We start from the raw sequence: 17,951 nt of genomic DNA, 5'->3' as shown, positions 1-17,951 counted from the left end.
TCTGGAGGCTGGGTTCCACCTGCGAACCTGCCTAAACCCAGCCTAGGTGAGGGGATACTGGTGTTCAGGTGGACACAGTCACTTCTCAATGCAGTAAAATGGGATCTAAAATACTGAGTATATATTGTGCAAGTTGAATTTGTTTCACTGTAAAGAAAGTCCCTGCTCAAGCACAGTGTATTTCCAGCTGTGTTGCATTGCAGAAATAACACTTCATGGTGCCACGGCTGTGTGTGCTGGTGAGCCTGCAACTTCACAAAGATGTAACTTCTAGATTATAGTGTGTTAATCTACCAGAATAGTCAGGCAGTGCTGCTGTTGAACTGAAGAACAAGTTATACTGCAGCAGTTTAAAATGTTAAAAATTGAATTGTAACATTGAGACCAATTTGTTTAAGCTGAATTGTATCTGATGCTCCTGTAATTGAAGTGGTCTATTATTAAGTTGTATTTATTTATTTATTTATTTATTTATTTATTATTATTATTATTATTATTATTATTATTATTATTATTATTATTATTATTATTATTATTATTATTATTTTACATGGTGAATGATCATTTTATTATAAACTTCAGTGTTTTACAGTCTTATTATTCACTGTGCTGGCGCACGACCCATCTACATTATGTCTTATGGTGTTCATTTGTATATCGTGTATTGATGCAATTTTCTCGCTGCTGCTTCCTCAAATTGTCGTTTTTGTGTATTGAATTGTTTTGTTGATTTTGTTGCATCCCAGTGAGATTTGTCTGATTGGTAACATTTTGAAAAAGAAAAAAACGTGTGATGAGATACAGTACTGGAGCGGGAAAAAAACAGGGCTCCTCTGCTCATGTTTGCCTATGCCCTGGTTATTCAGTGTGTGTTTGTGATTGATAGATAGCTGTTTAATTTTATGACGGACAACGTCAAGTTTAATTGACACGCTGGATGAGATAAAAAAAAAATGTTTTAAGGGATCTTACACATCCATCTAATTACGTAATTCTCTCTTTCAAATCTGGCATGTTTAATGTGCAGTGTAATCTTGTGTGCTAGTATATCAGTGATCTCGGAGCTGCTGGTTTTATTCACCCAGGTGCAGATGTTGGGTTTATTTCTAGCAGAGAGCTGTGTCAGGGTTCTTAATCATCAATGTGGAAGAATAATATTGGAAATGTAGAATGATTTAACAAAAAAAAAACACAAAAAAACAAAACATTATACTGATGGATCCGTTTATAAAAAATGGTTAATAGAGTGTAAATATATAAAGATATAACGTCAGGTAGGCGAGGTTGTGTAAAGAGATATTTCTGCTCGTATTAAGGTTTGATTTCTCTCAAATCAGCAATACGAGGGAAGATGAAATAATCTTTACTTCACTGATTCTATTTTCTTTTTTAACGTTATAGTATTTTTAAAATGTCCCCAAATATAAATATGAATATCTCCCAATACACTTTTATTTTTCCAGCCATAGTTTTGTTTTCAGCATTTAAAATATGGTAAGAATCTAATGTTACTGCTGATAACTTTCTGCATCGTTGTTTGTTTCTACACACAGCAGCTCCTTTCTACCTGAACAATATGCGTGTTATAACAACAGTATATGAGCAGGGAACTGTTTAGTATAAGTTACTGCTTAATCAAAACTAATAATAATAATAATAATAATAATAATAATAATAATAATAATAATAATAATAATAATAATAATAATAATAATAATAATGATAATAATAATAGCACACATTGTACCGTTACAGTACCTATTTAAAAATCTTTGTCTCTCATAATGTAAATGCAGTTTTACAGATCCACAACAGATTTCATCTATAAATGACTGAATAAAGTTTACTTCACAAATACATAATTTAACATAATTTAAATAGTTAAAAAAAAACAGTTAAAAATAACGTGCACGAGCAATAGCCAGGTGACTTTGATAATCGAGATCGAAGAATGCTTTCTATTTTAATCGTAACTGCACGATTTTGCATTTGTATATGTGAAGTCAACCTTATTCAATCATTTACAGATGAAATCTGTTGCATTTCAATTTTAATATTTTTATACAAGTATATTTTTATGTGCTATTATTATTTGTATTACTTATTACTAATACTAATACAATGAATCATCATGTTGAAAATGACATAGAGATCTCATAGACCCATCTCCGCCCCAGGATTATTTAGTATCAAGATCAGTATGTTTTTCCAAGGCAGTATAATGTTTAAATAATTTTTTGTTAAATCATTTAAATATTTCCCTGTACATTTCCAATATTATTCTTCCACATTGATGATTAAGAACCCTGACACAGCTCTCTGCTAGAAATAAACCCAACATCTGCACCTGGGTGAATAAAACCAGCAGCTCCGAGATCACTGATATACAAGCACACAAGATTACACTGCACATTACACATGCCAGATTTGAAAAAGAGAATTACGTAATTACCAGAAACCATATTTTTTGCTTTTGCTTCAGGTACATTTCTTATATTGGTATATCTATATTTAAAAAATAGCCGGAATGTTACCCAGGTACAGTTACAGGTTTTACGAGTGATTTGAAGAAATTGTGACTGGCTAATCTGACTAGCTGACAAAAATTAAATTTATCTGAAGATTATCAACTGGCTTTTTAAACTTAAATGTGGCAATGCAAAAAAAACCAAACAAACAAACAAACAAACAAACAAAAAACAGTGCAACATGAATGTATTCTGAATTTTAAAATTATTTAATTATGTCAGCAATGCTATAGGTGCAAACCACTGGTCTAAGGGTTTGGGTAGCCCGGTCGTTAAACATTTTCAAATCAATCTGGAAATTACAAGCAGCATATCAACCGGTATTGTTAATTATCTATACACCTTCAGCCCCATGCCCATGATTTTATTTTTATTTTATTTAACCTTTATTTAGCCAGGTGAGTCAGTTGAGAACAAATTATCATTTACAATAACGACCTGGCCAAGAGGTTCACACTACAGCAGTGAAATAAATAAATAAATAAATAAATAAAATCAACACAATACAAACATACAAAATCAGATACATTTTTTTTTTTTTTTTTACAACAGTTAAAACTTGATAAAATCACACAATTCTCAAGCACAAATATCGGTCAGCAAAGATTTTATTGCATTGTCATACAGTTATTACAGAACAAATGTTCCTAAATATTTAAATGCTTACCTGAAAACGCTAAATAATAAATTGTAGAATATCTAGTTTTTTTATGTCCATCTTTTAAACACATTCTATTTTCATCATCAGTGAATTATCAAACAATTTTTTTAAAAATAAATAAATAAATAAATAAATAAATGTAAAAATAACAACAGACACGTGAAAGGTTCCCCTTTGCTGTATTTATTTTAAGTGATAAAAATATGCATAACCTATTTACAATATTCTTTCAGGAATTTGATTTTTCACTGGGGACTACATATTACACAGAAATGGTCACATTTCACGGAAATTGTGAAATCCGTGATAACCGTGAAAAAAGACCAGCCTCAGTCCTGAAGATCGTTGGTATGTTTGAACCGTCGAAGCGACGAAAAGCTTTGATCTCAGCAGCAGCATTAGACGCCAGGATAGTGAGGTTCTTATATGAGATCTAGCGCCGCGCTTTTATGCAGGACGCAGAGTGTAACTGCAACTAAACACGGTTTTCCCCACGCTGTGCACGTGTTTCTTTAGCTGAAAAACGACATTATTTATAATTCGCATTGTACACAGGGGACATGTCTACGTTTTGACCCCTCGCTTATCGTTAAAATAATAATCCTATTGAAAGGCCGTTTAAAGAGACGTTGTCACAATGTTTACCCCCTACTACTGCGAAGATATTAATGGTCAAAAATCGTAGTTTAACACAGAAACAAAGTTGAAACTGTTTGATCACTGGCACCAAATGTGACACCTAATCCAAAATATGAATGATACCTGATACCAATATCGAGTGAAACCTGATCCAAAATATGAATGATACCTGATACCAACAGTGACACCTGATCCAAAATATGAATGATACCTGATACCAGAATCTGGTGACATCAGTTAACTTGACACACTTTCTTCTCTTTAAAGGCGGTGATGATCTGAGGCTGGTGAATGGAGGCAGTCCCTGTGCTGGGAGAGTGGAGATTCTTCATGAGGGACAGTGGGGAACAGTTTGTAGTGATTATTGGGGTATGGAGGATGCAGGAGTTGTGTGTAAACAGCTGGGCTGCGGATCGGCTGTATCAGCACCACGCAATGCTCACTTCGGAGCTGGTTCTGGAACCATCTGGCTGGATGATGTTTCCTGCAGCGGTTCTGAGTCAGCTCTGTGGGAATGTGAATCTGAAGGGTGGGGAGAGAGTGACTGTGGTCACAGTGAAGACGCTGGAGTGATCTGTTCAGGTAGGAATCACATAAATATATCTCTTAGGCTATGAAGAGTTTGTACAAAACATTAGAACCACCTTCCATCTGTAGCACACGTGTTTTAAATGGGCTGCTCATCACATGACCGGTTTCTTTTTTTTTTTTAAATGGCATCCCTGACCTGTATTGTGCAATGTAAAAAGCGGGCTCTCCCTGCTGCAAATCACAATGGGCAAGATAGGACTGGGGGTTATCAATTGTTTTGCAGGTGCTTTCATATTTTCTATTTTTTTTCTTTTCAAAAACATTTAATTGCCATGGTGTAAACTGTAGCAGTGTGGATTATTGTTGTAAAATTGCTTGAACAGTAGGAGTGAATACCATCGAATTTAAAACACACTTTTTAAACCATTTTTTATATTATTTTAAAAAATAGCCTGTGTCTTAAATTCGAGTACAGTATACTGATGCGTGCATTAAAATCAACAACAAAAGACAAGACTACCTGAGTACACAAACAGCAATGTGACTGACTGCCGAGAAAAGACGAACAAAGACGTCACTGCCCGAATACACAAACAGCAATGTGACTGACTGCCGAGAAAAGACGAACAAAGACGGCACTGACCGATCTCGAATCATCCATGACGTACAGGCAGCCATTTTGAAAATAGCGTGAGTATCTTCCTGAGGAATTCGAAGAGACGCTTTTACAATTTCAGAGTTTCGTTATTAGGCTCAGTTTTAACAGTACCAGCTTGGACAGATCGGAAATGCTAACCAGACCCCTGTATTTTTTGACATGCCAAGCAATACCACAGTTCACAAATTGAGAGAAAAACAGGTGTGAGTGATCACGAGTGGAAATGAGAAGCAGCACATCACTGTAATTGTGTGTGATAGCAGACGGTCGCAAACTGACTCCATATGCGTAATTGAGGTTGTGTCTGTGTAAATTAATTTGATGTTTTATTTTTTCCTCAAATCGAGGGTGGGAAATTTGGGCTGCGTCTTAAATTCAAAAGAATACGCTATCTATAATACACCAACATACACACAATCTAGTCTGGCAAGTCTTCATTCCCGTTCTCGCATTGTGTCCTTCCCTCACCTCTACAATTGAGTACCAATCAATGGCAATTAGTTTCCGCAGCGAGTGTTTTAAAAGCCGACTGGAAGCGGATTTTCCTCTCATCCAGGACGCTGTCGTTTTTACTGCGGTGTTGCTGTACCGAGGCCAGAAACTTAAATTGTCTTTCAGCTGTCCCTGAAGAATATCCTGTAACACAAAACTGAAACTGAGCTTTCTGAAAAAAAAAAGAATCTACAAAATCTGCATACACAAATGTATTTGAAAATATTCAGAAACTCCCTTCAATACTTAGATCCACAAACAAGGCTGTTGTTACACACGTGTGTTGGCTGTTTGATTAGTCAATAAAATATACAAACAAATCAAACATTTCATTGTATTACCTGTTCACCAGAAAACAGGGATTGTGACCCTTTTGTCTTCTCCAGATCCACACAACGTTGTGGTATCTGAACCCAGTATAAAATGCATGTTTCAGGAAAACTTGCTCTTATTGTATTACTTGTATTGTAACACTTGAAATGTATTTGCTTACGATTGTAAGTCGCCCTGGATAAGGGCGTCTGCTAAGAAATAAATAATAATAATAATAATAAAACAATGTAGGATTCTCACATTGTTTCATTCTTCTTATGAACTGGAATATGATACTAGACAATGAATGATAACATATGAGGGCAAAGGCAATTTATTTATTTACCGCGTTTCAACCTCTTTAAATAGATGTACAAATAACCCTCACTACTTTTTGTAATAGGCCGTTATAACAGCTTGCCTACAGGATCATGGCAGAGGTTAGTGCTGCAATGTGTCCGCTAGGTGGCACCAAAACACTGTTCAGAGTTTTTACATTCCAAAGGTCATACTAATACATCCTGTTTAGCTGTATTAATTGTTGCATTGATCAGTGAAAAAAGAGCAATAATTAGGCTTCCTTTGCATGTGATCAAAACCTTTTGTTAACCTCCTCACTCAACAGCTTCCTCATTAGAAAGTATCAGAACTCCCTCACATCATTTTTTGATGTGGCAGGGCACCTTGCTGATCTTGTCGAAACCACAATACAAATTCACTCTGTTGTTAATATGAGCTAATCTTATATTGCTGCTCTTTCAACTAAGCTCAATGTCCTTTGGATAGGACAGGAAGTGTATTGTTTGAATAAACAAAGACAGAAAGTGACGTTTTAAATTACCATCCCCACACTGCTACTTGTCACTAATGACCGTTTTGCTCATTTCACATCTATAGACTACTGCACTGTGGCAGCATAAACTGTTCACTGCTCTGTATATACAGTATATAAAACAAGCATGACTACAAACAAAACAGGAATAGGCAGGGCTTCATTTTGTTGCTTAATAATGGATAATTTAAAAGCCTTTCAGTCAGTATGTGATTGTAACACAATACAAAAATGAACCAGAGAGATAAGTGAATCAGACTTGTCAGGTGCCCAGAGTTTTATAATGAAGGAAATAAAGATGTTTAGGTGGCAGCCTTACTGACAGGATCCTTTATTGCTCTCTTGAACTCTCTGATTCAAAATATGTCGTCTTGCTATCTTGCAAAATATTATTATTTACTTTTAATTTAATATATTTGAATTACCATGTCATGTTTGTATGAGGTTCAGTGAAAGAACTAACTGAATAATAATATTTAGATTTTTCCAAGGTGAAGTTTGTAATTATCTGTTAACTGTTGGTGCTTTGCTCCCAGAGTCTAATGTCTGCAGTTTTTTGATTTCAGACCATCGAGGAGTGCGGTTAAGTGGTGGCAGCGATCTCTGCTCTGGGAGAGTTGAAGTACAGCATGAAGAGACCTGGGGAACGGTCTGTGATGCTGACTTTGACTGGCAGGATGCAGAGGTTGTCTGTCGGGAGCTGAAGTGTGGAGTTCCTAAAGAGGTGCTGGGAGGAGCCCCTTTTGGAGAGGGGCAGGGTACGGTCTGGTCCGAGGAGATGCAGTGCCAGGGAAAGGAGCCTCACCTCAGTAGGTGTTTGACTTCAGCCAGCAAGAATCAGAGCTGCACACACAGGAACGACGTGGGCCTTGTCTGTATTGGTGAGTTTAATGGTTGCTATTTCATAACCACATGTGAACAATTTGTTAATAAAGACAAATTAATATCACTTCGTTGACTGTATTTTGCTATTAGGACTCATATTTGCCCATAGCCGACACACTTTAACTGTAGCTTTCACAAAATAATCTACAGCAGTTGAATTTGTTACATTTCTATATGTTTGCTGCACATAATTATTCACTAAAATATTTCTAAATTATTCACTAAAATATTTCTAAATTAAAACAAATTTTAAGGTAAATATGTTTATTATTTCTACTAGTATACTAGTTTTTTTTTATAAAGTATGTTATATCTAGTTGTTTTAATGTTAATTGGAAATGCAATATAGTTCAATTAAAACAATTTGTTCAACAATGAATAAAAAAGCAGATTTTTAAGCTGCAATCATAGCTCGCATATGTTTTTAAAATGTAGGTTTTCAAAGTGTTGCCCAATCTCTGGGTGAACGTGGAAAATTGCGACAGAATATCTTAAATAGCTTAAAAAATGTAAATGGAAGGAAAGACAAGGACTGAAAATGTAATTATATATGTAATTTATTTTTGTCTCAAAAATCAGTTTATATATCGATTTATTTATTTCTGCATTAATGGTTGGGGATGGTAATCACTGCACAAAGGTAATAGACACAGCTGGCTTTGTGGTAACAGCCCTGTCTGTATACTTGCTATTCAGAGTACAGGCTGGTGAATGGCTCTGATTCCTGTTCTGGTCGAGTGGAGCTGCATCATGAAGGAGTCTGGGGGACGATCTGCGATCACTGTTGGGATCTGCAAGATGCCACAGTTCTCTGTCAGGAGCTGAATTGTGGGTATGCTGTAGCTGTCCTTGGACAGGCCCATTTTGGAGAAGGCAGCGACCCAATATGGGCTGACAAATTCAGCTGTGAAGGCACGGAGACACACTTATCAAAGTGCCCCATCTCTGCATGGAGACACAAGCCATGCACTCATGCGAACGATGTGGGAATTGTTTGTTCTGGTAAGTAGAGTCCATTTGCTTAATATACAGGACAGTTTTGTTTTTACAATAATTCAATTTAACATATTTAAAAGTTGGTGGATGTTAGTTAAAAATGGAGAGAAGCTTAAAAACTTCAATTACAAATCACTGCCAGTCCTTCATTTGAAATCGAAACGTTATAGAATATTGTACCAGTCAGTGGTAATGAGACAGTTGGTTGAATATAAAATTGTCATGACCTACCTATTAAACCCACTGTTATTTATCTGTGATTAGTTGTCTTACCTTTCTTTCATCCATTTGATACGAAATCTGTTTTCTTACATGCACTTCCTTAAAACTTTGCTACAACCTCTTCTAAGTGTAAAATAAAACCTCAGTTTCAGTCAATGCTGAGAATCTCTATTGAAAGCAGAGAGAGCATCATTAAGAGTTTTTTTTTTCAAATGAATGGCTTGAAATGCCATAGTGAACATTAGGTTCAACATTATATTAAACATGCATGTTTTTAATGGACATTTTTACCCATAACCTTGTGTGGTGTGCTTTGAATTATTTTTTGGCATTTAATATAGCAAACCATATGCCATTTCACCTCAGTTCTGATGTGGTTCATTAACCCTGCCCACTAGATTATTATCTTCCTCTCCTTTGATCCCAGCACAGGCAGGTCGAGTCCGGTTGGCAGCCGGACCGAGTCGCTGTGAAGGCCGGGTGGAAGTTTACTACAACAGGACCTGGGGGAGAGTTCTCCACGACTCCTGGGGCATCACAGAGGCTTCCGTGGTGTGCAGAGAGCTGGACTGTGGCTCTGCAATGGAAGTCTCTAACTCCTCTCGATACGGGACAGGGGACAGTGATGTGTGTCTGACAGGCATTCGCTGCACCGGGGACGAGTCCCATCTGATAAACTGCAGCCTTCCACAGCAAGTCAGCTGCAGTACCAGTAACGGTGCGGCTGTGCTGTGCTCCAGTGAGTGCATTTCAAAAACATGATCTCATAAATAAAATATCCCCATATGTATTGGGGTGTCCATCCTGTAATACAAGGACACTTCTCATGTATGTTTCAGCTTTTAAAATAAGCCCTTTTGTAGCTAGATTACTTAAAACCTCTCACAAGAACTTCTTTGGAAACAAGACTGAATGCTGAAAGGGGTTGATCTTAATGCTTCTGATTTATTATTGATCACTGATTCTGTTCCTCTAGATCACATGGTATTCAGGCTGTATGACGACACACTATTATTGAATTGATTATTGGTCACTGACTCTGATTCTGTCCCCCTAGATCACATGGCCCTCAGGCTGGTTGGGGGAGGAGGTGCCTGCGCTGGGAGGGTGGAGGTTTATCACAACGGCTCCTGGGGGACGGTCTGCGATGACTCCTGGGACCTGGCAGATGCTGAGGTGGTGTGTAAGCAGCTCCAGTGTGGGATGGCACTCAGCGCCTCAGTGTCAGCGTCCTTCGGCCAGGGGACCGGACCCATCTGGCTGGACGAGCTGCGCTGTCAGGGGAACGAATCGACTCTGTGGGAGTGTGCCTCAGGAGGGTGGGGGCAACACAACTGCAGACACAAGGAGGACGCGGGAGTCGTGTGTTCAGGTACAGGACTGCAATAACTCACTATATCTAACCAACCCGCCGCCAGCCCCCCAAAAAATAAATGCAAAATTCTCATTTAGTATGCTGATGTATCAGTCACTACTGTGCCATCTTACTACTGTGACTCTTTCTATGTTACACATGACTCTGTGAATCACACCCTTACACTTCAATTCAATAACTGTACCAATAGAAAGCTGCAGCAAAGTAATCACACAAACAAAACTCATTTTGTGTCTTCATACATGCACAGGAAATGAAACTACAGGCTATGCTCATTAAAAATAAACATTTCCATTCACTGTATGCACATGTAATAATGTAAGTTTGACACACAAAGTGACTCTCCTAGATAACCTCAAGTTGCTTCACAATTGAGTAAGCGCTTCTCTAGATAAATGTAAAATAGATGAAGACGGGTAATTGGTTTTAAAAGAAAGGGAAAAGGCCAGTTGGATAAGACTTTACCTTTCAGTTTAACAGCAGGATTTTGTAAGGTGTTAGTGAGATATGAAAGTTATGAAGGAAGCAATATAAATGAAAACATAAACGCACAACAATGGTTTTAAAATGTTTTACTTGAGCTGTTTGTATTTATTTATTGTGATTGCATTTGTGCTTATTTTGATTGCAATTTGTTTCTTCATTTCCAATAATTAAGAAATATACCAAGGAGTATGTATGCTCGTCTCCACCGGGCAGGGGGTAGTTAATCCATTTCATGATTTCACTTTTACTGAAAATCTTTGAATGAAGCAGAAGTTTTGTAATCTGGAATGTCTACATGCATCTTGCTAACGTATTTCTATTGTTTGTGACACAGAGTTCAAGAAGCTGAGACTGTCTCGGGGCTGTTCTGGACTGGTAGAGGTTTTCTACAATGGCACCTGGGGCAGCGTCTGCTATAACGACATGGATAAAAACACAGTTAAGATGATATGCCGTGAGGTCAACTGTGGAGAGAGTTCTGAAATATCAATGCCACTTCCAGCATCTAGCACTGCGCGCAAGTGGCTTGATAATGTTGAATGCAGAGGGCATGACTCTACACTGTGGCAGTGTCCATCTTCACCCTGGGGTCAAAACAACTGCTGGGACAATGAGGTGGCTGAGATTGACTGCAAAGGTAAAGATCTCTCTCTGTTTTTCTTCTGCTGCTGACCTAATGGCTCAGCAGCTAAACAGTCACCCGAAAGACCACAGCTTTAAATCCTGTTCCAGTGATAACCGGAACATGCCTCCCCGAACACCAGCAATACAACGTGAAGTTGTGTTATTGGAGGCACTGCTCTTTCTAAGAGGGGTCTAGTTGATATCTCCAACCCTAGAGCAGCAGATACTGAGCCCTGACCAAACTTACTGTAATACCCACCACACTGGAGAGGCCAGAGCAGGGCTGTGCTCAGCTACAGTGTTATTTGTTAATTGATTTAGTTATTTAATCAGGAGGCTGTGTGGTCGAGTGGTTAAAGAAACGGGCTTGTAACCAGAAGGTCCCCGGTTCAAATCCCAGCTCAGCCACTGACTCATTGTGTGACCCTGAGCAAGTCACTTCACCTCCTTGTGCTCCGTCTTTCGGGTGAGACGTAATTGTAAGTGACTCTGCAGCTGATGCATAGTTCACACACCCTAGTCTCTGTAAGTCGCCTTGGATAAAGGCGTCTGCTAAATAAACAAAAAAACGTATTCCAGCTTGTAAACTCATTCCTTCAGTATGAGTTTACAAGCTGAAACTTTAGACACAAGTTGGCATACTGCACCTGTGAGCTTCCCTGTGGACATGTCTCCACTATACTCACCACCAAGAGACAAAACATACCCATGCTTTAGCAGTGTGAATAAAACACATTTTTCTTGTTTGTTTTTAGCAGTGGAAAAGAAGCCAACTGTCTCCAGCATACCCAAGAACTGCTCTGAAGACCTCACTCAGGAGCACTGCTCAGGTTTGTTCGTATTTCATTGACTTGACCCTTGAGAATTATTAGATTCATACTAACTGATATCACACATAGAAATATGCAATTGTAAAAGTAATGCATACAATTAGTCATTTTACAGAGACATACTGTATTAAGTACAGGTAGGGAAGGGTATCCAAACACGTCAAAGATGTCTTATTCCTACACAGTTGTGAATTGTTACCTGTTTACCGTTCATTTGAGCCAAATTTGTAATTTTCTGCTGCAGTGCTGATTAAAATTAGCGATCTCATAATTTCCAATAGTAAAGAGACTACAAAGCAGGACAACTTATAACAGACCTTAAGGGAAAGGTATGTGTCTTTTTTTCAAGTGAACAATGGAACAGTGCATTCCTAGATGTGAATACCAAGCCTACCTCTAATAGTCACACAGCAGCCTCTGTGCTGAACTGATTCAGTAAGCCCTGCTGTTTTATTCCAGAGCCAGCAGAGCTGAGGCTAGCTGGAAGCTCAAGTCCCTGCTCCGGACGGGTGGAGGTACGGTTCGAGGGGTCCTGGGGGACAGTCTGCGATGACTCCTGGGACCTGAAGGACGCCCAGGTGGTCTGCAGACAAGTAGGCTGTGGGGCAGCAGAGAGCGCAGGGAGGGGTGAGGCTACGTTTGGACAAGGGAACGGCATCATCTGGCTGGATGAGGTGAACTGCAGGGGCAGCGAGATGCACCTGTGGGACTGCCGGCACTCTCCACTGGGACACAATGACTGCTACCACAAAGAGGACGCATGGGTTACCTGTGCAGGTGAGAGAGGGGGTTATCTGAGCAGGGGAGATGGGGAATTAGCTGTACTGGGGAGATGCTCTGTTGTGTTAGGCAGGGAGTACTTGCTTACATTGCAAATATTAACAGTCATTTCATTTTGTTTTACAGGTGTTCCAACTACTATAAGCTCTCCATTGACAGGTAAAAGCAGCACCTTTTAAACGAATCAGACACTTCTCTCTTATACACATAAACACAAAAGCACAGCTCTAGGGGGAAATGTTTCTTATTGTGTAGCGTTCTGAATTTGTGTGTTGTGTGGATAAACGAAGGGAGGCCTCAGTAAGGGCTTTCCTATGTAAGCAATGTGAATACAGCTTTTTTGCTTCATTTACAGTACAGTACCCAACTGTTTACAGAAGTGTCTGTCTGTCCTCCTCTCCAACAGAAGCCTCTCCATCCAGGCTGCAGCCACAGAGAGACATGACCATCCCAGTGATAGCCTGCATCGTGCTGGGAGCTCTGCTCTTTGTGGTGTTGGTCCTGTTAGCCGGGCAGCTGCAGCACAACAGGATGCTGAGGAGAGGTAGGGAACAAATCCCTTTAAAGCGATGCGAGCTCAGGAAGGTGACACACTCAGGTCCTAGTGCGCTGTTCCAGGATTGTATTCAGTAATGCCCTACACCGGCATTTTAAATCTGCAGTGCTTTCCAGACAACACAAATGCACTACCCAGATCCTTTATATTGTTCTGTGCATCTCAGATGACAATTTATAAATCATTCTCTTTTATTAATGATCTGGTTAGAGAAAAAGCTGGTCTTGAACCACATGTGCGATACCAGCCTGCTGCAGCAGGGGCAGCAGAGGACACAATCTTGACAAGTTCTGTCATTAATTAAAGAGCTGTTTACAAAGTTTTAAATAAAGAAAAGAAATGGTGTTCTTGCACTGTGGATCACTGAAGGCTGTGCTGTTCAGTACAGTGTGTGCAGAGCTGTGTCACTGTGAATGAGAGCCTGTTTCCTCTCATAGGGATTGCTGAGGAGGTGCTTGACCCCTTCCATGAAGCCGTTTACGAGGAGATTGAGTACAAACTGGCCAGACAGGGAACCTATGATGCGCCCAGGAGAGGTAAGAGGGGAGGGGGAGTGGAGAAAGAGAGAGCCAACACACACATCACACTGCCACACAATCCACAAACATGACTCAAAGCAGCAGACTTGTAAACCTCTCATCACAGGAAACACTACAAAGAGTGCGACACAGACAGGAACAGAGCAGCAAACAGTAGATAATATGTAGTTACTTAGGGTGTAGATCACAAAACCACTGTTTAATTTCCTATCCTGAATTCAGTAATCCAAACATTGAACAACAGCTACAATAGTAGTCAGTGTGCAACAAGTAGCAGGTAGTGAATTTGCAGAATGAAAGCAGGCAGCACTAACCCTGTCTCCTGTTCCAGGGAGTTTCCTTTCTGATGAGCTGCCCTCTGACTATGATGATGTGGAGGACAGTGAGGGGAACCCCATCCCAGGTAAGGGGGGGGCTGTGTTACAAACCTATGAAGAAACAATTCTCTCACCTGTATCACCGATTCTGTTCTCTGTCTGGTTTAGGTGAAGCAGTGCTCTCTCTGGCCTGTAACACTAATGCTGTTCTCTGTCTCTTAGGTGAATCGATGCCCTCTCTGGAAGGAGAGACCCCAGGGTACTATGACGATACCGTCCCTATGAACAGTAACCCCGAAGATTTATCAGGTGAGTTCTTGCAGACAAGCCCTGTAGAGAAGCCCTGCACCAAACCCAGTCTTGGAGAAAGTAAATGTATTCAATCAGGTTCCTAATTTAGCTCACATTTGTCAAACCCTCAGTCACTGCATATTGTTTGTGCAGGTAAGTCCCAGGACTGTGCAACATCCCCCGCCATGCCCGTTGATCAGTAGAGTGGGTTTGATTCTAGGTTGCAAGTAGTTTTTCTGCATTTGATGGGTCAGTCTTAATGTTATGTAAACAGTTTTATTTAGCACTGTGAACCCTGTAACTCTGTTAGTGGACAATAGGAGGGAGTTAATATGCTGTGGGTGAAAGCAGGTCAAACTTCAGAGCTAACCTTGATTCCTGTTCCTAGGGAGTTTCCATTATGACGAACTTCCCTCTGGCTACTATGATGTGGAGGACAGTGAGGTGAACCCCATCCAAGGTAAGGGGGACTGGAGTCTATAGTGGGGAGGGATTGGGATGGCCCCTCAGATATCCTGCCCCGCTTCAGCACAGCACACCCTACTGCCCCAGGAGCAGCACGCTGTGGGGGAGCCTGTAACTGCCCCACTCCCACCTCTTCCAGCAGTTGTCACTACCAGGCAGTGGAGTTTGAGAAGTTCTGACTCTCTCAGAAACCACCCATGGCACTCTAATCACACCCATTGCTTCAACCAATCCCTGACCCCAGATCTGTGTGAACCCTCCCACTGCGTAAACCCAACCAATCCCTGATTGAGCGTGTCTCTCTTTGGCAGGTTTTCCCCTCACTCCCCCTGGAGAGGAAAGTGCCCGGGCCGCACTGCCCCCTGAAGAAGGACCCGGTGCACCTGACAGGACTGACTACGATGATGTTGGGGAGGAGTCTCCAGGAGAGGGTGGGGCGCTGTGAGGCTGGCAGTGTGTCTGGAGGAGAATAGAGGGGCAGCTGCAGCCCCCTAGAGTTCTAGAGCTGTAAGAGCGCCATTAACTGTAAACCTGCCAGGCAGTTTCACTGCAGTTCCAGCCTTCCTCTGGGATTTCACTGTGAAACTCCATTGGCTGAATATTTAGCAGGCTTCTCATAAAAGTGCTTCACGTAAAAAATGAATGTTTCCCTTTATGCTGCAAAATTGCATCTTGTTACAAACAAGCATCAAATTAGGAAACCATGTCTCGAATGCTAATTGAACGTTGAAAGAAACTAAGAAATTATATGTTCCCAAGAAAAATAAATCATCAAATTATGATTGTTGGAAAGCAACCTCAAAGATCAGTATTTTATATATATATTTAAAAAAAAAAAATCACTGTTTCTGGCTACCAAAGTAACTGAAACAGTTCACAATGTAACTAATAGCCATTGGGTGGGTTTTGGGGAAACACATTGTTATAACAATGGTTTTTGTGTGCACCCCCATCACAATTATGAAGGTATATACAGATTTCCAAATTTAAAGGAGATTCGCTTGGCAGTCTGCTGTCTGTGTATTTTGTGTCCGTTTTTTCTAGCAATGTCTCTTCTGGTCAGATTGTCTTTTAAATCCAGTCTTTAAATACAGATTGTGTTTTAATAGGGGTCTGTGTTCCCTCTTTCAGCCTGTAATTGTGGTGGTGTGCAGTTTCAAAGGGGATCTGGTTTGAAAATGGATTGTTTTGAAATTCTGTTGTAAAGTTTGGATTTACAGAATTCCTGTAGCCCAACTCTTGACAGTTACCCTGTTTGTAATTCATTTGGAGCTAGGTGTGCAGATAAAAAATGATTTCTATATTAAAATGTTAGTTTGTTTTTTATTATTGGAATATATCTATTCTGTTTTAATGTACCATTTCTAAACGTATAGCATTTCTTGCAGTGTGCAATGGCTTGATGGCTGTATTCTATTTTTAAACAATAAAGTCTAATTTAACATCCGGTGGATGGCATGTGTTTTTGTTGCAAAAATGGTTAGTGTAATACACTGAATGTATTCAAGGGTCCTTTAACTGTACTTACTATGTATGTGCAACAGCCTGCAAAAAAAGTCTGCATTGTCACCAAAAATAACTGGCCAAAGGTTTTGCATCGTCCTACAGAATGAACTCCTTTTGCTTCAGAAAGTCGAATGAATCCTGCTGAATAATGTTATGCTGACATATTGACTTGCATACCGCTTTGTTGTTTTCAATATACTCAAGTCTCAGTTCTAAAATTCAAGGTGATGCAAAACCGTTGACCATAGCTGTACATTCACTGAGCAAGTTTCACCGATACCTCTTTCCCTGACAGAACATTTTATGAGACAACCTCTCTTGTTGAACACTTTATTACTGGAGCTCTGGCATAACTGGCTGACCCGCTGAATTACCAACTGAAGAATCGAGGGCGCAGCTTTGAAGATACAAACTTGAGTATTCACTGGCCCTTCTTATGTTAAATACACAACAGGCTAAATATTTCCTTAGGTATGGTGACACGTGATAACCCTCGGTCTCTGGTCACGTAGGAAAGCAGTTTTGATCTCACTGGGAGACTAATCTTGTGAGATTAAGAGGAAGCAAGATTTCAATTAAAAAAAATGTCAAATGAATACTATGATCTTTATTGCAATATAATTTATTAGTACACAGTTATTTGTAAACGAGCAGGAAACAGTGCAGACAAATGTTTTTTTTTTTAATATCCACAAGCTACTGTTTCTCAAAGGGTTTTCTGTCCGGCTAGATGAATATTTGAATGCTTTTCAGTTATGATTACACAAAGATTTGAACAGAACAATGTAAAGTTGCCTTTTCTTTTTCCTGCGGCAAAGCAGGAGAAAAAACTTTCTACGTTTGCGACCAAAATCTAAACTCAAGGATCCACCTGTTTATCTTATTTTATATGCTATATTCCTAGGAAAACACATGTATTAAATGATGTATTTTAAAAACACAGCAGGCGAGTGTTTAATATGTTTAAGACACAAAATCATGAATTACCTTGACAAAGCAGACATGAAAACATGTTTTTTTTTTCTTTTGAGTATAGTTTGACACACATGGACATATAAAGGTGAGCTTTATGAAAATCTAAAGCCTTACATATAGACGGAATACACACCTTTACTATAGACGAGCTCTTAGGTATATTTTAGGAAATGTAAACGTTACAGCAGCCATTGTACAAGTCAGATATTAGAAAGAGATAGCGAGGCTGCCTTGGTGTCCAGATTAGTAATGATAAACACAGTGGTTAAGTGCTTGCACACACATGAAGCCTAACACGACAGTCGCCGCAAGACATATTAATAAATTAATGAATTGTCTTTTTTGCATTCATTACCGTGTACCTATCACATTAACAAATGGAAACAGCATTAATTAAATGCAAACTTTCTTCTTGAAGTGGCATTTTGGATCCCGGGAACTAAAATATTCC

The 17,951-nt window shown here is 39.5% G+C and overlaps 1 protein-coding gene across 1 annotated transcript in view; it reads left to right on the top strand.

Moving 5' to 3' along the window:
* LOC117971309 (antigen WC1.1-like) overlaps positions 1–17,951 on the top strand; it is an 88,595-nt gene that overhangs the window by 41,943 nt on the left and 28,701 nt on the right. Inside the window, exons 8-22 of the mRNA XM_059010620.1 lie at positions 4,096–4,410; positions 7,229–7,546; positions 8,235–8,544; positions 9,155–9,495; positions 9,814–10,128; positions 10,952–11,254; positions 11,997–12,071; positions 12,531–12,848; positions 12,978–13,010; positions 13,258–13,395; positions 13,845–13,943; positions 14,278–14,328; positions 14,486–14,572; positions 14,943–15,014; positions 15,331–15,450. Coding sequence (XP_058866603.1) covers positions 4,096–4,410; positions 7,229–7,546; positions 8,235–8,544; positions 9,155–9,495; positions 9,814–10,128; positions 10,952–11,254; positions 11,997–12,071; positions 12,531–12,848; positions 12,978–13,010; positions 13,258–13,395; positions 13,845–13,943; positions 14,278–14,328; positions 14,486–14,572; positions 14,943–15,014; positions 15,331–15,450 — 2,895 coding nt within the window. The remainder of the gene's footprint in view (positions 1–4,095; positions 4,411–7,228; positions 7,547–8,234; positions 8,545–9,154; positions 9,496–9,813; positions 10,129–10,951; positions 11,255–11,996; positions 12,072–12,530; positions 12,849–12,977; positions 13,011–13,257; positions 13,396–13,844; positions 13,944–14,277; positions 14,329–14,485; positions 14,573–14,942; positions 15,015–15,330; positions 15,451–17,951) is intronic.

This window comes from Acipenser ruthenus, chromosome 41 (genome assembly GCF_902713425.1).
Source record: "Acipenser ruthenus chromosome 41, fAciRut3.2 maternal haplotype, whole genome shotgun sequence".
NCBI lineage: Eukaryota > Metazoa > Chordata > Actinopteri > Acipenseriformes > Acipenseridae > Acipenser > Acipenser ruthenus.
The sequence above is the reverse complement of the archived record's forward strand: the minus strand, read 5'-3'. Positions and strand labels throughout refer to the sequence as shown.